Raw genomic sequence first — 26,093 nt, 5'->3', positions numbered from 1 at the left:
GAACATTGGAAGATGAATAGTTTTTGGATATGCGGTGGTGTGGATGACTTTTCCTGCATTTTTATAGAGGCAGTACTCAAACTGTTGAATAAATACAGGATATCACTGAAATTACTTTTCTTTTGTTGTATGTTTCTTATGTTTTGGTGGAAACGGAGTATGAACGAAAACTAACAGAGACTTTACATACAGTTCTGTAAACATTGCCACAACCACAGGCATAAATTTTAAAACATACACTTCTCCCTTAGAAGGACCTGTAAGGAAAACTCATAGAAATAAAAGGAGGAAAGGTTTTGCTAGGAAAGTTGTTCTCAGCCTAACATATTGCTTCTGTTAGTCTTTGTGAAAATGTCCACAACTTGATCATCTGTATGATGATAGAGCACTTTGAGAACATGACACTGAGGAAGCTTTTTGATGAAGTGCATGTATAGCTCAATGTGTTTGCTGTGTTGTTGTTGAAGTAGATCTTTGACAACTTGAATGAAACTCTGATTATGACACTAGATTGTGGTTGGATGCTACCACTAGAATTGAAACTCTGAAATGATCTGTTGAAGCCGCAGGACTTCTTGACAAGTACCATATAATATAAAATATCATCAGTGTATAAATGCAAGAATTTAAAACTTACTGATGTTGTTGTCATATACAAGCAGGTTCACTGACCTTTCTTTGGCAATACCGCCAAAAAATCTTACCTATTAAATTGGGAGGGTTGCTAAGGCCCTTGCAACCTGCTCCTGATTAGCACACACAGAATTGGGGCCTATTGTCATCTTGGCCCAAATCCCCAACCTTTAAGGCTAACTACCTCCTTAATGGCTAGGTGAGGATTCCCTTTGAATACCTCACCCAATCAAGGCAAATCAATAAGGTTTAGTGCCCTGATTGGGTTAATGGTGTTGAGAAATCTAGGGCATAGCAATTAGGTGATTTCTCTTTGTTAGATAACTGCTTGTGAATGCTTTTTACTTCTTAGATTAGGATCTTCTTTTACTTATGTTATTATAGTGTTCTTCTTCATCAAACAACTACCAATGCATAAACCATAAAGAGACAAGAGACACAGAATGTAGGCTATCAACCAGGGCCAAAACCTCTCCCACTTGAGAGGAAAACCCAAACGAATTCTTCTTCTTATAGAGACTCCAATTGACGAATACCAAGACCAAGACCCTTGACCTATTTTCCACTCCAAGACCAAGACACAAAGCTTCCTTGATGAGATCCTTCTTGCTTTAGTCAACAATGGTCAAACCTATGCTCCTTCCTTCTTCTTGGCTACTCTTCAAAATTTCGTGTTAAAATTGGAAACTAGGGCCAAACTCCATGTGGGTCATCTTATTTAGGACAACTGATATTTTTCTTGGATTCCTCTCATCGAGAGGTGTAGGATTGATCTAAAGATTATCTGATTCCGACATGTATTCATGGAGATATGAATTTATTTGTGTTATTTGACAATTTGTCATGGTCGGCCAGCAACCAAATTACCCCAACTTATCCTCAACGTTTCATTATAAATAGAAGAGGTCTTCAAGTCATTTCACGCACACTCATCTCTTGTGATCTCTCTCTCCACTCATTTGGGTTTTGGTGGAAGGAGAAGTCTAGTAGAGAAGACCTATACGCTGTCCTAGAGGAGGCTCTTCTACACAACAAGGAGAGGCTTCAATATATTGTCAAAGGAAGCTCTAAAAGAGCCCTAGCCGCAGACAAGAGGAAGGCTTCTATACACAACTAGCCGCAGTCCTAAAGGGAGGGAGATCTAGCCTTACCCTAGCCGCAGTAAGGAAGAGACTTAGCCGTAGGTAAGGGAGAGATCTGGCCGTAGTCCTAGAGGGGAGCTCTAGCCCTAGACGCAGTCAAAGGGAGCTTCAATATGCAGCCTAAATGGACCCCTAATCCGCAGTCAGGAAGAGGCTCAATACACAGTCCTAAAGGAGGTGATTTAGCTGCTGTTCAAGCAAGGAGACTTAGCCACAACTTAGCCGTAGTCGCAATTGTAGGGAGAAGCCCTTGCAACTGTCTTATGAGGAGGACCTATTCGCTGTCTAAATGAGCTTCATACACAGCCCTAATCCACAGTCAAAGAAGTCTTATCCGCTGCCCTAGCTGCAGTCTAACTAGCCCTAGCCGCAGTAAAAAGGGAAGTCTCCTATTCGCTGTCAAAGGAGGTTCTAACCAACAGTTAAGGAGGGCTCTAATCCGCTGGCTAGAGGAACTATAAACCACAGTAAAGGAAGGCTTCACAGTTATGAAGAAACCCTAAGCTACAACCAAGAACTGCCCTAACCAGTCATCATGATGACATCATCAAATCTCTTATTGACTGTGTCCTAGAAGTGTGGTGACAGTGCAGTGTTGAGGCTGTTCATGAGGACAGTTTATAAGGTTGGCAAACCTCAATCATTACATTGAAGAAATCTGTCCTAGTCCAAGATCAGATCAGTATATTCAGATTGGGTCAAGCTTGTTGGACTCAATACTGTTGTGTTGATATTATTGATTGTAGATTGAAGACCATAGGCCTAACTTGCTGTTGGGCTAGGCCGTAGGCCATAGCTAGCATCAAAGTTTGTTCTAAGGATTGCACAAGTGGTGGAGCCTCACCTCGAAGACCTACATTGTTGACTGTATGAAGGAAAATGACTGAATGTTGATGTCCTATCTCATGAACCAGTGACAACTAGTGCAACGAGAAGTCATCAGAATTCTGGGAAATGTTTTGGGTCAAGATTTGACTATGTTTGGCTTAGTTTGATGAGCATCCTGTTGATGCCACTTGGATAAAGATTCAATCCTGTTTGACCTCTCTAGTCAAGGCTTTACTATTGTTGTCACAAAATCTTATATTTGTATATTTGTATCTCTCTCTCTGTTGAACTATTGAAGAATATAAGAATTAATCAAGGGTTTCCCTACATTGGGGTTTGTTTCTGGCTGGTGCCACATCTTTTGTCCTCTTGTCTGGCTTGTCTTCTACTGTTTATGTTTAGGTTCTATCTGCACTTTACTATCATGCTGATGTGATTGCTAATCTGAATATTGTCATTGGGCTAATATGAAAAATTGAAGTAAATTGCTCTAAGCATAGAACATACTGAAATTTAGCATTTCGGCTTCCTTGACACTACTTCAGACCTGCAACCCTTTTCGGCCCTAATTCAGAAACCCTAGCACATGAAAATGACCTTTCTTATGCCTTGATTTCCTTCTCTTTAGTTGGAGATCTCTTCCTTGGCAACTCGGCTTGTAATACACCTTGATTTTCTCATTGTTTTGACCTACGAGTATCACAACAAGAACTCGGCTTCTTCTGCAGTGGACAACACCCTTTTCCTCGCACGTGTGGAGTAGATTATCCCAAACAGATCAGAAATTATGTTCCTCCTTCCTTCGCTTGGATATAAGTCTCCTTCTATGATCCTCACACTTCTTTATTGCAGACTTATCCTTTACCGAATTTCTTGCCTTCAAATGAGATACGAGCTGCCTATATATAGTGATTTGCCCATGCTTATAAGCCGACTTGTTAGAGGGTGAGCTGACATGTCCTTTGGTGAAGATCATTTATTCCATCTTGTAGCCGACTTGAAGGAGATGCCTTTGCTTGGTCTTCGAGGGCCTTCTTATTCTTTTAATGACTCATACAAAAATGTAACATGCCCAAGAAGGGTTCTTCATACATGACATTGACTCAATTTGACTTTTATGACATGATGACAAAACCTAAAGGCTCACAATGGGAGCCATAACTAAAAATAAAATTCCTTGCTCATGAAACCCATGAGACAAGCTTTACAATAATAATTTTATTTTTCTTCCTTACATCAATTACATAAAATTACAATTACATATGTCATTATTAAGACTGAACCTAGTTACACTTTTCAACACTCCCTCTTGACTAGGGAGGTGTTCATAATGGTACTTGGTCATTCTCAATCTGAAGAATTCTCATAAGAATAGTCGGATTGGTAATCCATCTGTTTAACATCATATCAACTAGCATTGTCACATAGCAAGGCCTTGACTAACAACTCTATCTCTCCACAAACTTTGATCTCAATGATGTATAGACACCCTCATCATTGTCTCTCTCGGAACATACCCCACTCGAGTTCTCAGGGTGTGTTCCACAAGGACTATTCTTATCTTGGATTTCCAGTCCTCAAAGAATATCAATCCTCTATGACTACTCTTATCTTGGATGCCCTAACTCATCCTCAAAGAACATCGGATGCTAGATGTTTACCCAATCCTCCATTATGTCTTCCCAAGTGAAGACAAGAAATGATGTGTCTATCTCTCCCTCTTAATTAGGGAGGACATACCTATTCCAATGAAGGAATGTACTCATTCCTATAGAAGGAATGTACCTAAGCTCCCTCTTGGCTTAGGAATTTTGCTTCCAAGTTTCTATCAAGTAAGAAACTTGTTTCCAGGCTCCCTCTTAATTAGGGGCCTATAGCACCTCCTTAGGTGGAGATGGTGGGACAACCAGCTGCTTGAAGAACTCCTTTCTCACAATGTCATGAACTTCTTTTCTTTATTCAGGAATCTTCGTGTTTTGGGACTTCTTTGTCGGGCACTGGAACATTTAAACTTGTATGCAAGCATGAATCATATGTGTAGACTTGTATTTGTAGTAAGTAGTAATTGTATTATTTATAAAAATATGAATGGTCCTTACAATTCTTCGTGGCGGTATGCCTATATAGGAACTGACTAGCCACGAAGATAGAAGATCACAACTTTTGACCCATGTCTCTTCACAACTAATGGGACATTAACTAATCTAATTAATTTATTATTATTAATATTTTAATATTTATTATTTAATTGATGTTTATGAATATTTTTATTCATAACATTGCCACCCCCTTTAGAGATGCTTTGTCCTCAAAGCACAACCAAAAGGGTTTTCTCTAGTTGAACATTGTTGCAATGGAATGGCATCCTTTCGTTGATTGGTGCATTCTTCACGAGTACTTGTACCTTCCTTGGAGCTGGGAGTGTTAACACCATTTAATTTATAATGTCGTCCTTGCCAGTTAAACTCCATGAATTGTTCTTCAAGGTTTGTAGTATAGCTCCCTAGTTGTATTAACCATTCTGCACCTAGAACTACATCCATTTCTTTGAGTGGTAGGGAAAATAGATCTGTTTGTAGCTCTAGTTCTTGTATTTGGATTGAAACTTTTTGACATTCTCCTATTTCCTTGATTTTTTTTCCAATAGCGACAGACATGGTCAGCACCTTGATTGCACACATACAAAGATCAAGTTGTTTAGAAAGATCAATGTTTATACAATTGTGAGTACTACCCAAATCTATAAGTATATTGACATTTCTTCCTTTTAAGAGTCCCTTGAGCCTTAGGGTTTTAGGACATAGTCTCTTCCTCATGTTTGTTGACGGAGTAGTAAGTTTAATGTTCCTTCTTGCAAATTGGCTCTTCTTCCGAAGATGTGGTGGAATGTATTTTGCAGTTGCTTATTGTTCTTGATCTCCGAAAGAGTTACTATTTTCCAATGATGCATTAATCGTTATCGAGATAATATCAGCGCGAGAAAAAAATCGGAAAAAATCGTAATTATCGGGAAAAAATCATTTGGTACAAAAATATTCATTTTTTTTCAATTTTTTTAATATCTAAACCATCTACAACATAAAAGAAATACATTGACACATAAATATGATAAAAGAACTAATATATAAGATGTTTAATATCATTTCTAGTGCTAAAATCACACATAACATTGAATCATGTCCTGAATAGTAAGTCCTGACTCCTGAGTCCCAACTTAGCCTCAAAATATCAACAAAAAATATAATAATGTATCTCATCATGTCATAATGTCATATACAATAAAATGAAGAAAATAACTAAAGTCTAATCCTATTGATTTCCTCTGCCCCTCTTGCGAGAAAATGCCACAGCTTTCCCTTTCCCTCTAGATGTAGATGCTGGTGCCTGTGCTGGTGGAGTTGGCAGTGGAGTCTGATGTGCTCTAGAATCTGAAGAACTAGAAGTAGGAGCTATAGGAGGTAGACCACGTCCTCTATTGGTGGCAGGGGTAGCCCAGGTAGGTGGTGTCACCTCCTCCTCCTCCTCCTCCTCCTCCTGCGCCTGCTCCTCCTCCCCCTTGATCCGAATCGGATCCATCAAAGACTGGCAAAGAACCATGACTGTATCAGGTCGGGACGAATCTCTAAAAATTCCAAAAACAACGATAAAAAACACCCTGAACCAGTGGCAATGGCAGCCAACGTGGAACGACAAGGACCTCGGTCAAAGCGCGCTAACCGAGGCCCATGGAGACTGCGCAGGAGGTCAAAGTAGCCCCTGGGAGCCCCAGATCGGGAAAAGGAGGTGATTTTTGATGCGCGATTAGCGCCATCGCTAGGTGAACAGGGTCGAAATGGGGGGGAAGCCCGAGCACTTGGACGCATGGCGAACCGGAGAACCGTGGGCGGGAAAGGCAAAAAGCGCTAATCGTACAAGGCGGGACCCGCGCTCTGGAAACCGACGGTATTGATCGGGGCGCCCTCAAACGGTAAATGGTTTTGGAGAAAGTGGAGCGATCCCACTTAACGATCGACGCGTGGCGGCGAAGGTGAGAGAAAACCGCCGTTGATCGCGCGTTATCGGTCGAGCAGGTCAACCGCGCGGGACGTGCGTACAACGTTGGATCTGGGGAATCCAGATCGGACGGCTGAGATTGTGCCCGATGGAGGAAGCGGAATCGATGAAGGATTAAGCCGCGTTTGTAAAGATTTGAGGTCCGTTTGACCGCCACGGTGGAGGAAAAACACATCCACGATGTAACTGAAGAAACGAACCAACGAGCAGGCTGGCGCTATTTAGAGGAGGACACGTGGCCACTTCCTGAGCGTTCATGCTGACGCCGAACAGGGAACTCCAAGTGCAGCTGCAGAAGGTGAATCGACAGAGGCGGAAGAGGAACCGAACGGGCATGGGGACGAATGGCTAAAAGCCATGAACAGAGACAGTCGAATCAAGTGAGAGTGGAAGTGGAGTAGACACAGAGAGAGTCGAGAGACGACAAAGGTGGAACAGTGAACCCTGAGAGGACTGAACACAGAGAACAACAAACAGAGCAGAAGAGACAGAGGGCCGAGCTGACCAGTGGCAGCATCGAGCACCAGAGCTTGAAGATTCAAGCCATCCCATAGAGGAATCTGTCCGGACTGAGCATCATATTTGGCTCTGTCCATTGTAGACCTGAAGGTCACAGAGCTGGTAGGAGGAAGAAGAGTCTGTGCACTCCAGTGGCCTGGGAAATCCAGGAATCACCCTGCCAAGCAAACCTGCTTCAGGAGAACTCCCATCGAGTCCCTGCATTGTAATTCTCTACTCAAAGACCCAATAAAACAAGGCCACCACTGAAAGCTGGACCGGAGACGTAGCCCTGGAGAATAGGGTGAACTCCTTATTAAAATTGCTTGTGTCTTTGTGGTTGCTTACTGTATTTCTCTGTTGTCTTTCCATTTAAATGTCTGTGTATTGGCAATCTGATCGATCCGTTGCTTAAATAACACAGAACACACACCGGCACATGAGTCTGTAATACCTTTTGTTTAATAAACTTTAAATTGGTGTCACTCATAGGGTGATTATCAGATCACCCCTCCACTACATCCTGCACTAACCAATCATTAGCAGACTCCATGAGAGGCCTCTCGGCCTCAACCCTCCATGCAGCAGTGGTGTTAATTCCATCCAATGAGATGGCCTCCACATTAAGTGTCCTCTCAAGTTGCCTCACCCACAATCAGAGATTGTAGTAGACGTAGACCATGTCATTAAGTCGCTGGGACTCCAACCTATACAAAGATCATGAAATAATAATTAATAATTATAAAAAAAATTGTTTAATGAATTCAAAAATTTATTTGGAAATTTGCAATATTTTAAATGTTTAAGTGTTAACCTGTTCGCTTCTTCTTGTGTATTTTTTCAAATACATTCTAGTTGCGCTCACATCCTGAGGAGCTACATGTTTTTCTGAGGATGCGAATGACAAGCTTTTGCAGAAGGGGTACCCTGCCACCATACATTCTCCACCATGTATCTACAACAAAATTACAAATAAAATTTTAAGTAAACATAAGAAAAAAATGGAATTTGAAGAGAATGAAATTTAAAACAAAGTTACAAACTAAAAAACACCTGGCATTTTAATTGTCCTATCAATGGCAGCCATCTCAAAGCCAAATGTGCCACCTGCCATCCTATATGTCTCAATTTCTTTAGAGATCTCTATACGTTTTGCTGGAGATTGCACCATCTTCTGGACATAGGATAAAAATCTATCCATGATCTCAGCATCAAATACAAATCCACATGCGTAAGAAAATGCGGGGTTCAGGAAAAGCCCAGCAGCATGAATGGGACGATGGAGTGTGTTGTTCCATCGCTCATCAATCACTCCCCATAGGAGGAGTTGTCTCTGAAACCCATCGTTTCCCTTATTATCATAGTAGGTCCGAATGGCTTCTTTGGCCCTGTCCATGGCCTCATACAAATAGCCCATTGCGGGTTTCTCACCATCAACCAACCGAAGAACCTTTACCAAAGGTTCAGTAACGGCGCACACCTCCTGCACTCCCGCCCAGAAGTCTTCCTGGTATGAAACTAGTCTGCATACGGCCTCTCCCTCTGGTTTGCGGCTCATTGGCAAAGCACACCACTCCTCTAAAAGAAACATTCTCTTCACATCCCACATAGAATTCAAGAGGGATTGAAGAGATATGAAACTGGTGGCAAACCGTGTAATGGCGGGGCGCACCAACTCTTTGTTGTTGGTGAATCTTCTCATCAAGCTAAGCACAGATGTATGGTTATATATAAATTTTGTAATGTTTTTGGATGAATCAACAATATCTTTGACAAAGGGAATTTTCCCTATGTCCTCCAACATCAAATCAATACAGTGTGCAGCACAAGGTGTCCAAAATAAAGTAGGATGCCTGTCCATAAGCATCCTGCCAGCGGCAACATAATTTGCAGCATTGTCCGTTATGACTTGGACAACATTTTCTGCACCCACCTCCAAAATAAACAAATCTAGCAAATCACATAAAGTTCTTGCATCTTTGATTTGTGCAGATGCATCAACAGATTTGATAAACATAGTCCCCTTGGGACAACTAACCAAGAAGTTTATAAGGGTTCTCCCCTTTTGGTCAGTCCAACCATCTGACATAACAGTGCATCCTGTTTGTGCCCATGATGCCCTAAAATCCTCCAATCTTTGGGTGCAGTCAAGCTTTTCATTTTGAAGAATTCGGCCTCTGAAATCATGATAAGAAGGGATTTTGTATCCTGGGCCAACACTTGCAATAACATCAATAGCTGGTTGGAAAAATGGATTATTCCTTACAACACTGAAAGGAATATCACTCCAGAGGAGAAATTTTGCCAGCAACTTGTCAACTTGTTCTTTCTCAGTTCTTTTTAGCATTGAACTGATAGATGGCTGTGAACCAGGTGTGGTTCGAGGAACAAAAAATGATGTGGCAGCTACTGGATTGATTGATGCTGCAGTAGAACTAGTGCCACTTGCTTCAACTGACTTTTTTAGTTGCCTCTTCACTTCTTCTTTGGCCTCTCTATTCTGGTCTAAAGCTTCCAATGCTTTCATGACTTCTTGGATGAGTTTAGGATTTGTATTTTTGCAAGGCCCTACATCAAATCCAGGTATTTTTGCAAGGTGACACTTCAATCTGTACACCCCCCCGGACATATGGAACCCACACAACTTGCAAGTCAAGTTTAGTCTATCATTTGGAGCTTTAGGTTCACCATATTCCCAGAAAGGATCCGATTTCCTTGGCATGTTTGTTTTTGAACTTTGAAGTTGAAAACTTGAATGGTGTTTCGGTGAAATTGTGAACCTATGGGAAAATAAGAATTACAATTTAGTATTTACAAGTTACAAATTTACAATTTAGTATTTTAATTTTTACATTGTACAAAAACTAAAAAAAATTACATACATTTTAAGAAACCCCATTCCAGAATCCAAACCCAACAAAAAAAACTAAAAAAAGTAAAACAATACATCAAATGACAAAAACTCCATTCCAGAATCCAAACCCAACCAAAAAAACTAAAAAAAATTTACATTGGGCAAATTTCATAAACCCCATTCCAAACCCAAGTTACCCAACCAAAAACAATGAAAAAAACAAAAACAATGTTTAAAAACAATGAAAAAAATAAAAAAAATTGGTGCCCATACCAAGTTACCCAACCAAAAACAATGAAAATAAAAAAAATTTGGTGCCCATACCGTTTCTATGGAGATAACCGGTCTCCTCTTCTTGATTTTCTCCTGTACGCACTTGAAAAATCTCCAAGCCCTCTCCAACACTCCTCTGCCCTCCGCGCACCTAACTGTGCAAATGAAATGAAAAAAAATCAATTTTTTCATTATAAAACCTCGCTGCCCCGACCCTTGCCGATAAAATCGGAAAAAATCGCGATTTTTTCCGAAAAATCGTGTATAAAAAAAACGCGAGTATTACTCGCGATAATATTGGTTTCATGAAAAACTCGCGATAAAGCGATAATATCGCGATTTTAACAACACTGCTATTTTCATCAAGGTTTGTCCAATCACATGAGATTGCAGTGAATGACGGTTCCTCAGAATCTGAATCTTCACTGTGTGTGACAATGATTCCTTCATCATGTTCTTATACTTCAATTTGCTTCCCATCTACTATTTTATAGTAGTGCAGGGATGCTTCTTCACATTTATGGCTTGGTGTCCAATTTTCTCCACATTTGCGACAACTATTTTTGTTTTGTTTTGTTTTTGTTTTTTGTTTTTTGTTTTTGTTTTTTTGTTTTTTGTTTTTGTTTTTGTTTTTTTTGTTTTAATTTTTAGCTCGTTACTTAAAGTGTCTGATTCCTTCTTGACTTCATAAGTATACAGTTTCTTGTTAAGGCATATGTGTCCTGATGTCCATTTGTCTACACAATACCTACATTTGTTAGTTTCTTTTTTCCCGAGTGATGTTGTTGTTGATTTGGGGTAGCATTGGATGTGCTTTAAGCCTCAAATTTTGCGGGAGGCTTGGGCACAGGTATTTCAAAGAACACAAAAGCGTTTTGGAAAATTCCACCTAGAAGTGATTTTATTAAAATAATTAATATTTTTAATGGGGTTTCTAAGTCTAAACCTAGAAAAATTAGAATATTAATGTGTATTAATCTGATCAAGGGTGAAACTTCTAGAAAAAGCCACGAAACGATCTGAGCATTTGATTATGTTTTAATTTAGGCCATTGGTTGTCCAACAGGAAGATATAAGAAGGGGCTTGAGGGCCATTTGGAAAACGACATAGAGAGATAGAGAAAATTGATTTTCTGAAGTGAGAAGTTCTCGGGAGGAAAAATCGATTCAGGAAATCTTTTGCAGGTGAGGGGCATGTTGATTTGTGGTAGCGTCGGATGTGCTCTAGCCATGAAAATTGGTGGAGAGGCTAAAGCACACGAGATCTCTAAGACCCTCAAATGGTTTGGTGAAATTCCACTTGGTTAGAGAGATATTAAAATAATTAATATTTTTAATGGAGTTCCTAAGTCTAAACTTAGGAAAATTAAAATATTAATGGGTATTAATATAAAACTGAGTGAGAATGTTCTAAATGACATGGATCAAGCCAAATCTAATCTTAGTCATTGATTAGAGACTTAATCTCGACTGTTGAAGACTCAACAGGAAAAGTATAAGAGGAGGCTTGAGGGTCAGTTGGAGATACATCAAGATTGATCAGTCAGTTCGATTTTCTGGAGCGGGACTTGCTGAGAAAATTCGAACAAGTGATTTGTTGCAGCGAGGCGCAGTGAGTACATAGAAAAGAGGCAGAGATGTGCCAGACGGTCAGCGCAGTGACCAAAAAGACTGACGCAGAGGCAGCTAGAGCTACATAGAGGCAGCAGGAGCCACGCAGAGGCAGCTAGGGACTACGCAGAGGCTAAGGGGCCTGCATAGGTGACGCAAAGGGCCAGAGAGCTGACGTAGAGAGTCATAAGGCTGATGCAGAGGGTTCATGAGCTACGCTGAGGCTAGCAAGGCTGACCTAGAGCCAAGAGGAAGCGTTGGAGGGATTTTCGTGTTGCAGACTAGAGCTGAGAGGCTGAATATCTGTATCTGAGAAGATGTATTAATGCCGCGTAACAATCTTTGTTGGGTGAGCCATTTCAACACCCTAATTGTACTCAAGAATCTGCATAATAATAAAACCATTAGAACTGCTGCACTGATTTTTCCACATTGGCTTTTTCCGGGGACGATTGTCCAAAAATAACGTTGTCCCTTGTGTGTTTGTTTCAGTTGATGATCTGTATATGGGTTAAGGCTGCATTTGTGTTTATTTTAGTATTTATATTTATAAATAACTTGTTAATGGAATAAACAAGTAGGAGAAATAAACCAGATAATGCAGCAGGGGTTTCTAATGTGTTAGACTTAGAAATTTCAACATGGGATCAGAGCATTGCAGATCACAGGAGGACTGGAGGCATCAACGATATCAAAAATTTGCAGCAGTAGCAACTGTTCCGAGATACAACGCTGCTCCTAAGCAGAAGGCAACATAGGAGTGACGCATAGGGCCTGCGTCATCATTTCGAGCCAGAGAGAGGGCAAGTGCAGAGCAAAGAGAGGCAGAAGAGGCTCATGAAGAGCCATGTCATCCTACTCAGCCAAATAGGCTTGACGCAGTTGGCTAGAGGAGTGATTCAGCCTTTGCCGGGATTGTGCAGAGCTGGAAGGCTCAGTTTCTTCAGTTGCCGAGGCCTAGGGAGCTGTGGGCAGATTATGGATTGGGAAGTTGGTGGGGTGTTGTTTCTGTCGAAGTAGAACAGTACCTAATAGGACAGAACCAAGGTAGAGGGAGTCGCTGCCTTGACGAATTTCTGGCCAAGAAATCCAGTTCTGAGTTGTAGTTGCAAAGAGGATTGGAGAGGAGCGGTTTGACATTTTGTAGGAAGATTTCTAGCAGGGAAATCAGGACTTATAGGGGGATTTCTAGGAGGGAAGTCGAAACTCAGAGGGAGTCCAGAAAAGGAGCGGATATGGCAGTGAACGGAATGAGGTATCAGGACAGGTTGGACGGGGCTTCCAACTTTTTCATTTGGAAGGCCAGGATCTTGGCAGTCCTAGATAGACATCGCATCAAGGGCTTCACCTTGAGAACCGTGGCTATCCCAGTCGACCCAGTTGATAATGAGAAGAATGAGGATGCAATGGCGAGGGAAAAATGCATAATCCTTGATGGGGTCAAGGATCATGTCGTACCACATATTGCCGAAAAGAACACAACAAAGGATATGTGGGATACTTTGACGACATTGTATCAGGGCATTCCATGCAGCGAAAGATGCTATTGGAGAATCAACTGCGGTTGTATCAGATGCGGAAGGGGGAGCAGATAGATCTATACCTCCTCAGATTGCAGGAGGTTTGGGACCAACTCACTTCCATAGGGGCCACGGTGGATCAGGAGTTCATGGCGAGAACTGCCTTGAATGCAGTCTTCGAGGAGTGGAGACATTTGTCAAAGGCATTTTGGGCAGAGCTACTTTTCCAGGATGGGAAGAGATGTGGGCAGCTCTTCGCCAAGAAGAGATGAGATGGTTGACCAAGGTGGGGAGTAGTGGCAAAGTAGGTCGAATCAAGAAAGAAGAGGAGGGTGCGACTCTAGCATCTGCGGGACAACAGCGAAAGAGGAAGAAGAAGGACATCTCCAAGGTGAAGTGCTTCCATTGTGGGGATCTGGGTCATTATGCATCCCAGTGTCCCAGGAAGAAGAACAAGGGAGAGGCTTCTGACTTCATGGCAGCTCTGGCTAAGGCAGAGAAAGAGGCCGACACTGATGACGATTGTGCCATGAGTGCTCATGCACCTCTAGAGAAGAGGTAGGGACTCGGGAGACATCGAGTTGTAGTCAGGAGGACTACAAAAGATGAGGGGTAGGATCCTTGAGGTGCCCAAACTTTTGGATCATATCCGACTACAGGAGCCTTTAACGACAGTAGCAGGATGATGGATGTTGTGAAACTTCTATCACCGCAACAACTGATTTACTTTACCTACTTATTTTTCAATAAGTTATTTATGAAATTCCTTCAATAAACATTAAAATAAATTTTGCTGCAGATATCACACCATAATACAGAAACAAACACATGCACAAGAATCAGCACATTGACACAGATATTTTGGACAACAGTCCCTGGGAAAACCCTATGTGGGAAAACTGGTGCAACAAGGGAAGATTTTATTATTCAGCAATTCTTTAGTACAACAGGGTGCCAAATTGGCTTACCCAACAGAGAGAAAAATTCTCCAGCACTTCTCCCAGTCTCAGCATCAGCCTGGCTGACCTCTGCGTAGCTCCCAAACACTTTGCGTCAGCCCCTACCTCTCTGCGTCAGCACTGGGCCTCTCTGCGTCACCCACGCAGGCCCTCCAATGACTGCGCAGTCTGTTGCTGCCTCTGCGTCTGCCTCTCCAACCTCTGCGCTGGTTTTTTGGTGCTGCTCCCGACTCTCTGTTCCATACTTGCTGCCTCTTGCTGCTCTCTAGACCACTGGATCAAATTTCTTAGCTAACCTCGCTTTAGAAATCGAACTGTCTGGTCTCCCTCAGTGTGCCCTCCAGCTCAAGCCTCTTCTTATACTTCTTGTTGGTCCATCAATGACCGAGATTAAATCTCTAATCAATGGCTAAGGTTAGATTTGGCTTGATCCATGACTTTTGGTCCCTTCTAACCCAGTTTTATATTAATACCCATTAGAAGCTTCCCAAACCGGTTAGAAGCTTCCCAAACCATTTCTGGGTCTTGGAGATTTCATTTGATTTAGCCTCTCCACCAATTTTCATGGCTAGAGCACATCCGATGCTACCCCAAATCAACAAATGTTTGGTAGAAGCAAGATGCGATGGAGTGACAAGGAAGTGCTAGAGTGCAGAGGTCTATAGCAGCGTAGTAGGGTTTGCAACAATGCAAGAGACACAAAGGTGGTTGCAACAGTGCGAGAGGCACAAAGGTGTTTGCAGCAGCGCAGAGGGAGAACATGATAGTAGCAGAGGTAGCTTCAGGATCAGGAGGTTTCCGGACTGACAAGGATGTCAGAATTTGGGTAGATCAGTTACTTACTTCTCGGTAACTGAGTTGCAGTGCAATAGTTAATAGTGGCAGTGCTAGGGGCAACGTGGGTAGCATGTGTTGGAATTTCTGATTTATTTCTGCCTACTTGTTCTGTTTAATTAACAAGTTATTTACCATGTAAATACTGAAAATAAATACAAGTACATGCTCAAAACATTACGATCATGAACTGAAGGAAACACAAGCACACAAGTATTAGTGATTTGACTTTGATGATACCTAGAACCCTGTGAGTGTTGGTGTCTTGACATGGAGGCCTATATTTTATCTATATCCTGTTGGATTGATACTAGGGCTGTAGCCTGATGGTACCTATAATGGCGAGTTGCCTTGATAACACCTTAGTTCTCGTTGGGAGGTTACCTTGACAGTTATGGTATCTAGATCCCTAACATTGTGTATGCTTGTACTCTTCTGAGAACATGTCAATTTGAGTTCATCCTTGTACCTGTTTATACAATTATGTATACCTCCCTTGTTATGAGGGAGTATTGAAAATGTAACTATGGTCGGTCTTCATAATTGCTATTGTACTTTATCACTATGTATTTATTGTAAAATTGAAAAAGAAGAAAAAGAAAATTATTTTGATGTATGGGTTTCATGCTCTTTTTACTTATTTATTAGGTCAAACTGCTAAGTTGCAGGAAACGTTGGAGAAGGGTTCGTTTCCGGCCAGAAATGAAACGGAAACGAGGAAACTCGTACCGTACGGCCTGGAAACTCGTTTCCGGCCGTATTGGCCCGTTTCTCGAGGAGGAAATGTGGCTAGTATGGCCAGAAATGCGTTTCCAGGCCGTACAGTGGAGTTTCCTCTTCTAACTTGACTTTTTCTTGTATTTTTTTTTTAATTTTTCGCTTCTAATTTTTTATTGGGTGACTAAAATATCTTCTGGATGCTTCTAGATGCCTCTCAAGTTATAAAAAAGAGGATTTTTTGAGTGGGGCAGCCTAATGTTCAAGCCTATGGCCCTAGTGTTGATATGCAGTTCATGGTAATGTTAAATTCTTAAAGTAAAAGTGACATTCTCTTTTATTTTTCATTTTCATCCTTTTACTTAAATTTTTAACATTACCATGAAATGACTCAAGATGTTTGAGAGTGGTTTCGCCCTCATTGGATTTCATATGGAGAAAATAGAATTTTAGATCTCACTCAAAATCCAGCAGACTTATCTGTTTTTCAGGATTTCAGGATTGGGGGGATTGCAATGTTTCCATTGGATTTTGTCATGTACTAGGGTATGGAACTTGTATTTAATCAAGAGAACCAAGCCCTCTATGTAGGGGAGACTCCCAATAATCAAGAGCACATAGGGTACTAGAGTATGGAACTTGTATATAATCAAGAGCACTAAGGTCGTTCGACTTTGTAGGAGGAGACTCCCAATCAAGCACGAGACAAGAAATTAGAAATTTCTCGTGGCTGATTTTGGATATTTCTATTTTCATTATGTGATCATTCATGAGTAAATGTGATGTAAATTTAGAGGCTTATAGTCTATGCATTGACAATTGACAATTTAATCATAATGTAATAAATTAGAATTTATCATATATGCTTTATGATTGCACATATTTCTTAAATGTCCTAATATATATATATCCATATTTCTTAAATGTCCTAATATATATATATATATATATTGCGTTTCCCCGTTTCCAAAATTTGGGGGGTTCACGTTTCGTACCCGTGCCCGTTTCGGAAACTCGTACCCGTTTCCCCGTTTCGTGCAACTTAGGGTCAAAGCCTCCATTTTAGGCTTCTAGGGTTTTCTTGAGTCAAAAAAGTCATTGTCATATTTATTAGACCCTTCTTGGGCTTTTTTATCATGTAAAGAAAAATTATTTTGAGTCAAAACAATCATATTTCACCTCCTCACCAAGTCGGCTCTATTTGGGGAAGCAATATAAATTGAAGAAGAATTCAACCTATTTGGCATCCATCCGTCAATAAGTTCAATCTGTGGTGAAGGAAGAGAAAAAGAAGTGCGAAGTCAAGGACAAGAAGGTCAAATCAAAGGAAGAACAAAAATCAAAGTTTTGGGGCATCTTCTCTCTCACACATGCGAGATTTCTAGGGTTTTTGGGCAAGTTGCAGGGGCCAAAATTTCTGCAGTGACTGTAGGTTCGAAATTCTGAGTTGTAGGAGGCCAAAATTCTAGATTGAAGCAGTTTTGAAGGAGTTGACTCTTGTTGACTTTGGCAGAGTTAGTCTACTTGGAAGGAGGGCTGACTTGGTAATTGGAGGTCTTTGTCTTGGTCAAATGGTCTTGGATTGTCTCACTTTGACTTGGTTCTATTATAGAGGAAGTTTGACTGGGTTATCCCCTAGGAGAGGGGTTTTGTCCTGGCTAAGTGACTACATCTTGTGTCTCTTGTTCTTGTGATATTCATGCATTTTTGATTTGGTAATTGCTTGATGAAAGATGCCATAATAAAGAAGTAAAGAAGCCAACATGTCACAAATAATTATCAAGAAAAGAGGAATTAAAAACCTAATAACTACATCCATTGATTTCTCAACAGGGATGAGTCTATGAAATGGAAACACGTTGGAAATATGACCCCCCAAAAATTTGGAAATGGGGAGACACAATATTTATAGATATATAATGTGCTATTTTATAAATAACACATTACATTGAAACTTTTAAAGAAATCATTATGAGTAAATGAGCAAGAATGTTTAAATGATAAACATAAATGACAAGCAGTGGTCCACCATTGCTTGTATTAGGATCGTCATCATTAGTATCACCCTTTGCTGCTTGCCTACCTTTGGCCTCTTCTTGAATCCTCTAGGGATGTCTGTGAACACCACCGAATTTTGATGAAACTGCCTAATCTGACCCTTAAAATATAGTAGAAAAAGCTTAACATATATAATCAGTGATTTTGGTTTGAGTGAAGGGTACATTTTTGCTAAGGTCATAATAGAGGAGATGAACAATTGTAAAAATTTCTGTTTTCCCACCCCGGTTTTCAGTTTCTCCTTATTTCTCCCATGTAGTTAAATGCCCATTCCCATAACCATACATTTAACAGACTGAAAAAATAAATATTGCTGAAAACACAAATTCTGGAAATTTTTCAGAATGCTGGAAATTGCAGAATTAAAAATCAGCAATTAAAAACAGCCATTAAAACACATTAAAACACTGATATTTTTGGTCAACTTGACCCTGGAAAAACCCCCTACAACTCTTGGGGAAAACCAGTTTGAGAGCTCTTCTTTATTTCTGAAATTTGTCTTTTTACAGTGAGAATTATTCAGCAAAAATCAGCAAGCAAATTTACAACTTATCTCCTTTCCCGTGCCTCACAGCAATCTGGAAATTACAGCAAACAGGACAGCAATAAATGCTGTACGACCTCCGTTTTGTGTGCAGAAAAATCAGCAAACTGCTCCTCGATTTTTGTGCAAAAATCTGCCTTTCACTATGTGCTGAATTAGCTGTACAAATCTGCTCAACTGCTGCCTTGGAATGTGTGCCAAGCTGCTGTCTCCTTCTCCTTCCTGCTCAGAAATCTCTCTTGCTCTCTTGCTCTCCTTCTCCCAATCTGCTCATGAAAGAATGAATGACCTTTTCCTCCTTTTCCTCCTTTAATATAACTCCAAGTGACTTTTGGGTGATCCAAGTGACTTTTGGGTGATCTCTAAATCCAATGGCTGAAATAGATTTAGATCAATGGTTGAGATTAAATGCTCATTTAAATCTCATTTTCTATTTTTTAATTCACCCCACTTTAATAAAGACCCACTTAGTCATTTATTTCCAAAGTCACTTTTCCTTTCTAATTTTTCATTGACTTTATAAAAGTCACTTTAAAATTAGACTTAATAACTTTATCACTTAAAGTCACTTTTAAATTAGATTTAACTTTATAAAATTATAAAGTCACTTTAGGAGAAAAATTAAATTCTTTTGGACACTTTTCCCTAGGCCAAAGATCAAAGCCTAAGGGAACCACCTGTCCTCTGGTACCAAATTTCAACACTCCCTCTTACCGAGGAAGGTGTTCCTCACCACACCCATCTTGTCTCTGAAGTAGACATGCTTGCCCCGTGGTAAGGCTTTGGTAAAGATATCTGCAACCTGCTCATCAGTGGAAATATACTCAAGCTTCACAGCTCCCTTCTGAACATAGTCTCTGATGAAATGATATCTGATCCCGATATGCTTTGACCTGTCATGAAATACTGGATTCTCCGTGAGTTTAATGCAACTCTGATTATCACAGTAAATCACTGAAGGTCTCAACAGCTGACCAAATAAGCCAAACAACATCTTGCGAAGCCAGATGGCCTCACAACTAGCTAGACTGGCTGCCATATACTCTGCTTCCGCTGAACTCAGTGCTACTGACTGCTGCTTCCGGCTGAACCATGACACTACTGCTGAACCCAACCCAAAACAACACCCTGAAGTGCTCTTCCTATCAGAAGCACAACCTGCCCAATCAGAATCAGTGTATCCTGCCAATCTCACTCCATCTCCCTGCCTGTAGTCCAGACCATAATCCACTGTCCCCTGCAAGTACCGCAAAATGTGTTTTGCAGCCACCCAGTGAACCTTCCTAGGCTCACACATAAACTGACTCATCGTGTTGACTGCAAAACAGATATCTGGTCTAGTGTTGACCAAATACATCAAGGAACCAATTAGCTGCCTGTACAATGTGGGATCCACCAACTCGGAATCCGAAGCATGAAGCTTCTTCCAGTTGGTGATCATCGGTGTCGACATGGGTCTACAATCCTCCATGTGGAATCTGCTAAGGATGTCCACAATATACTTCCCCTGCCCCAGGAAGAAATGCCCCTCCTCCTGCCACACCTCCAAACCCAAAAAGTAATGCATCAAGCCGATGTCCTTCATCTCAAACTCCGCCGCAAGATCTCTCTTGCAGTGCTCTATGAGTCTCTCTGCACCTGTAATGATCAAGTCATCCACATACAGCACCAGAATGAGAGGCTCCTCACCAATCACAATAAAGTAAAGGTTCGGATCTGCCTCACTCTTTGTGAAACCCATCCCCTGCAAGTATGCATCTATCCTGGAGTACCAAGCTCTGGGAGCTTGCTTCAGGCCATAAAGGGCCTTCTTCAATCTGCACACATGGGACTCCTTCCCATGCACCTCAAAGCCCTGTGGCTGCTCAATGTACACCTCCTCCTGTATGAAGCCATTGAGAAATGCGGTCTTCACATCCATCTGGTGGATCTTCCAACCCATCTCTGCTGCTATCGATATAATGGAGCGGATCGAAGTATATCGAGCCACGGGAGCGAAGGTCTCCTCATAATCAACTCCCTCTACCTGGGAGAACCCTCTAGCCACAAACCTCGCTTTGAATTTCTCAATGCTGCCATCTGCAGCATGCTTTACCTTGTAAAGCCATCTGGAAGTAACCACGGATTTGCCCTCAGGCCTCGGCACCACCTCCCAAACATCATTCTTCATGATAGAAGAATACTCCTCCTGCATGGCCTCTCTCCAGACCTGCTGGCTAGCTGCCTCCTCATAGCTAGAAGGCTCAGAGTCAAGGATGCTGGTAACCATCGCCATATAACTACAAAACCTCTCAGGTGGTCTACTCTCTCTGACCGGCCTCTTCGGCTCAGCAACAGATGTGGCATCTCTCAAGGTGTCCTGAAGCCACTTGGGCTTCCTCTTCCCTGAGCGCACTTCTTCCACCGGAGAATGAAACTCCTCCTCCTCATCATCATCAGTAGCCTGAACTCCTGACTGTCTGTCTGCTGTCCTCCTGCCTGCACCTGAACCTGTAGAAGCTGAGGTACCGTGTGAACTGTCCATCAGTGGACTCCCTAGTGAACTGCTCTGTGAACTGCTCTGCATGCTGCCCGGAGCACCACCCCTCTGGCTCGATGAGCCACTGCTCACTGATGGACCTGACATCCTCATAGATGTACCTCCGGATCCTCCTGATCCCTGCCCACTGGATCCTTGCGACTGACTCAACTGCTGCTGAGGGTCTGGCTGATCCAGATACTCTAACTCCCGTGACCTCCTAAAGGCCCTGTCCTCCTCGAACTTCACATCCCGTCTGACAACAACTCTCCTCTGTGCAGGAATGTAAATCCGAAAGGCCTTTGAGGTCTCACTGTAGCCCACAAAGATACCCTTCTCTGCGGTGGGCTCTAGTTTGGTCCTCTTCTCTTTGGGTATATAGGAGTATGTAATGCATCCAAAGATGTGAAGATGACCAATATCAGGCTTCTTCCCAGAGAAAGCCTCCTCCGGAGTCATGTGCCCCAAAGCACGATGCGGACTCCTGTTCTGCAAGTAAACAGCTGTGTTGCAGGCCTCTGCCCACAAGAACAATGGCAACCCCTGATCATGTATCATGGCTTTGGCAGCCTCTATGATGGATCTGTTCTTCCTCTCCGCAACCCCGTTCTGCTGGGGGTTGTAAGGAACAGTGAACTCCCTCCTAATGCCTGCCTCCGCACAATAGTCAACAAACTCTCCAAGGGTGTACTCTCCTCCATTGTCCGACCTCAAGGACTTGATCTTTCGACCTGTCTGAGTCTCCACAAGAGCTCTGAACTCCTGAAACCGCTTGAAGACCTCACTCTTGGTCTTCAAAAAATAAATCCAGGTCCTCCTGGAGTGATCATCAATGAATAAAACATAGTACTCATATCCACTCAAGGAAACATGAGACATCCGACCGCTCACATCGGAATGAATCAAATCAAGTATCCCCGTCGCTCTGCTGTCACTGCTGGGAAAAGGGGATTTGGCAAACTTGCCCATCGCACAACCTCTGCAAGTATCAAAGTGATCAGTACTGAAATCTGGCACACCTGTAGTGATCTCCCGCAATGTCCTCAAGGCTCCATGATACATATGTCCCATCCCGCGGTGCCAAATCTCACACAGCTCAGAATTGCTAGCTCTGCTGTCGGTACTACTGCTCAATGCCAAAAGGGCTGAAATGCAAACTTGTACACCTTTGCATGGCGTACACCTATCACTCTAGCTGAATCAGCTGGAGCGCCCCTGGGATACATCAACACTTGTCCTCCCCTGAACAGTACCTCATATCCTCTGTCCTCCAAAGCTGAGACGGATATGAGGTTCTTCCTCATCCCTGGCACATAAAGAACCTCTGACACTTTCAAGGGAGGTTTGGACTCCCTCTGAAATGTCACTGTCCCCACCCCGACTGCTCTAACAACTCTGTCATCACCGAGTACTACCTCAATATCAATACCACTCTCTGAAAGCTCTGAGAAGTACTCACGGACTCCTGTCATGTGACGTGAAGCCCCACTGTCCACATACCAGATACCTGTAGATGCTCCGCTAATCGAGGGAAAAGCATGCTCCCTCTGAACCTGTTTGGCAGGGGATCCTGCACTAGAGGACTCACATGTAGTGAACGCAAACTCTCGGTCAAAACGACCAGCAAAGTCCTCAATCTCTGCTGAAGCTGCCACGTCCTGGTTCTTCCCCTTCTTCTTCTTCTTCTCCGGACACACAACTGCATAGTGTCCCATCTTTTGACAATTCCAACACTTCACCTTGGAATAGTCCTTCTGTGTGTTCCCCTGTTTACCTTTACTTTTGCCTTTGCCTCCACCACCGCTTGTGGAAGCCTGCTTCTTCCCTTTGCCTTTCTTGCCTCCTGCCACCAGTGCTACGTCCTCATCCTGCTCAACTGGCTTGGCTGCCCCAAGTTGCCCTTTCCTGATCTCTGTCTGAATACCATCATCCCAAAACCTCTCCCATGTGGGAAGGGTCTCACGTGCACAAACCCCATCAGCAAAGTTCAACCATGAACGGGGGAGGCCATTCACTGCAATCCGCACCAACTCAGTGGGTGGAATGGCCTCTCCAATCGCTGCCAACTCATCTCTCACATTAGTAATCTTTGTGAGATATCCAGCTGCACTATCATTACCCATCTTAATGTTCTTTAGCTTCTCCTTCAGGACCATCTTCCGGTTCTCATTGGTACTCTGGTAGAGATTGGACAATGCTGTCCACATCTCATGGGCATTGCTCTTTCCTCTCACATGAGGAATGCAATGGTCTTTGATTCCGTCTAGAATCAGCCTCTTACCCTTATTGTTCTTCTTTTTATACTCAGCCAACTGAGTAACATCAGTGGGCACAACAACAGGGTTCTGTGCGGTATGCACCATGATATCCCAGACTTCTGCCTCCTCAAAGATACTCTGCATTCTCTCCTTCCAAACGCTGTAATTTGTATGCCCATCCAACCTATCCTCCACCCTCAATCCCAATGACATCCTGTTGTCCTAAAACTGAAAAATAGCACTGTTGTAGTAAAGATAAAACTGCTGTTTATGAAAAAATCAGCTTGCTGGAATTTTCTGAGTGAAAAATCAGCAACTTCAATTTTTCCTTTTGCTGTCCCAAACTGCCCTTCAGCACTCAAGCTCTGATACCATGTAAAAATTTCTGTTTTCCCACCCCGGTTTTCAGTTTCTCCTTATTTCTCCCATGTAGTTAAATGCCCATTCCCATAACCATACATTTAACAGACTGAAAAAATAAATATTGCTGAAAACACAAATTCTGGAAATTTTTCAGAATGCTGGAAATTGCAGAATTAAAAATCAGCAATTAAAAACAGCCATTAAAACACATTAAAACACTGATATTTTTGGTCAACTTGACCCTGGAAAAACCCCCTACAACTCTTGGGGAAAACCAGTTTGAGAGCTCTTCTTTATTTCTGAAATTTGTCTTTTTACAGTGAGAATTATTCAGCAAAAATCAGCAAGCAAATTTACAACTTATCTCCTTTCCCGTGCCTCACAGCAATCTGGAAATTACAGCAAACAGGACAGCAATAAATGCTGTACGACCTCCGTTTTGTGTGCAGAAAAATCAGCAAACTGCTCCTCGATTTTTGTGCAAAAATCTGCCTTTCACTATGTGCTGAATTAGCTGTACAAATCTGCTCAACTGCTGCCTTGGAATGTGTGCCAAGCTGCTGTCTCCTTCTCCTTCCTGCTCAGAAATCTCTCTTGCTCTCTTGCTCTCCTTCTCCCAATCTGCTCATGAAAGAATGAATGACCTTTTCCTCCTTTAATATAACTCCAAGTGACTTTTGGGTGATCCAAGTGACTTTTGGGTGATCTCTAAATCCAATGGCTGAAATAGATTTAGATCAATGGTTGAGATTAAATGCTCATTTAAATCTCACTTTCTATTTTTTAATTCACCCCACTTTAATAAAGACCCACTTAGTCATTTATTTCCAAAGTCACTTTTCCTTTCTAATTTTTCATTGACTTTATAAAAGTCACTTTAAAATTAGACTTAATAACTTTATCACTTAAAGTCACTTTTAAATTAGATTTAACTTTATAAAATTATAAAGTCACTTTAGGAGAAAAATTAAATTCTTTTGGACACTTTTCCCTAGGCCAAAGATCAAAGCCTAAGGGAACCACCTGTCCTCTGGTACCAAATTTCAACAACAATCATTGCCACAAATATCGGGTTATATAAAGGGCTTGGTGCTCTTGATTAAATGCCAATCTCATGCCCCCATATATGATAGAATCCAATAAAAACTTTGTATTGCCACCAGTCTTGAAAACTGTAATTTTGCTGAATTTTGGTTAGGATATGAAATTATAATTTCTCCATATGAAGTCCATTGAGGTTGGAACCACTCACAAACATATTGAAATAATTAATGGTAATCTTAAAAATTTAAGTAAAGTTTGACATTTCCTTTATCTCTCCTTTTTATCCTTAAAACACGAATGTGAACTTTTAATGATAAAATGGAGATTTAAAGGAAATGTCAAAATTTGTTTTAAGAATTTAAAATTACCATTATTTGTTAGCATTTTTGGTCAAAACTAGTAAAAAAACTGAGTCAAACCAAGTTAAGATAGGCAGATTTAATGTTGGAAGCACATCATAACAATATTGCTATGGCTCTTAAATGTGTTTTCGACTGTATAAAACATGTTTCCCAAATGTGGGACGCATTTGTATTGCTGAAAATATGTTTCAAGGCCATACCACATGCGTTTCCACGTTTCTGTATGGAAACCCGCTTGGTATTGTACCTTAAGTGGCGTTTCTTGCAACATAGTCTTAGCATTTAATTCTAAGTTATTCTATGTTACTGTGTATGGAAACTTTGCATTGTGTCGATTTCATCTGATGCATTTAATTGAAGACATTGTCTCTTTGATGGTGTGTGATGTTGCTCATGCAAGTTTGCTTTATCTTCTACCATTGACATGCAGGACTTGTGCTCTTCATAGGTTGAAGTGCAAACACTTGGTTCATTTTCAAATGTGTAGTTTCTTAGCAGTTCAATTTTAAAAAGCTTTATTTATTATATTACATGTTATTGACTGTTATAGGCATTCATGCTCTCTATCTCTTACATGTCTTTTGTCGCTGCTTGTGCCTAATATGACACCAAGGGGGGCATATGTGGGGGGCTATATATATATATATAATGATGTAATTGCTTACTTAATAGTGGTCAGCCTAATAAAGGGTCCATAGGTCGGTCCTGTGCATCCTCTATTAGGCTGACCCCCTATTACATAAACAATTACCCCATTACATATATACATATAGCCCCACATATGACCCCCTAGACTCATAGAAGTGTGAATTATGTGTTTTAAGATCAAATTGAGTTTATCAAGGCTTCAGTGCTTTGTTGTAGTCATTCATGCTCTCTACCTCTTACATGGCTTTTGTTAATACTTCTGCCAGTTATGTGTTTGAAGATCAGATCGAGTTTATCAAGGCTTCAGTGCTTGAGGGAGACAAGGTAATATGACTTATCATTTCAGATGATGGTGTTCTCAGGCATATGCGTTGTT

At 41.5% G+C, this 26,093-nt stretch overlaps 1 protein-coding gene across 5 annotated transcripts in view; it reads left to right on the top strand.

The window, feature by feature from the left end:
* The window catches only part of LOC149212335 (pre-mRNA-splicing factor ATP-dependent RNA helicase DEAH1-like), a 425,880-nt gene that overhangs the window by 193,885 nt on the left and 205,902 nt on the right, over window positions 1-26,093 (top strand). For all 5 annotated transcript variants that reach the window (XR_016250762.1, XR_016250761.1, XM_089391822.1 and 2 more), the window contains exon 15: window positions 25,984-26,041. Coding sequence is in view for 3 of the 5 variants with exons in the window: in XM_089391822.1 (XP_089247948.1) it covers window positions 25,984-26,041 (58 nt within the window). In the remaining 2 variants the exon portion in view is untranslated. The remainder of the gene's footprint in view (window positions 1-25,983; window positions 26,042-26,093) is intronic.

The sequence above is a fragment of the Pinus tabuliformis genome, chromosome 1_1 (assembly GCF_031772625.1).
Source record: "Pinus tabuliformis cultivar Carrire ecotype Pingquan chromosome 1_1, CPIR1, whole genome shotgun sequence".
Taxonomy (NCBI): Eukaryota; Viridiplantae; Streptophyta; class Pinopsida; order Pinales; family Pinaceae; genus Pinus; species Pinus tabuliformis.
Note: the sequence above shows the minus strand (reverse complement) of the source record. Positions and strands in the feature narration are given on the sequence as shown.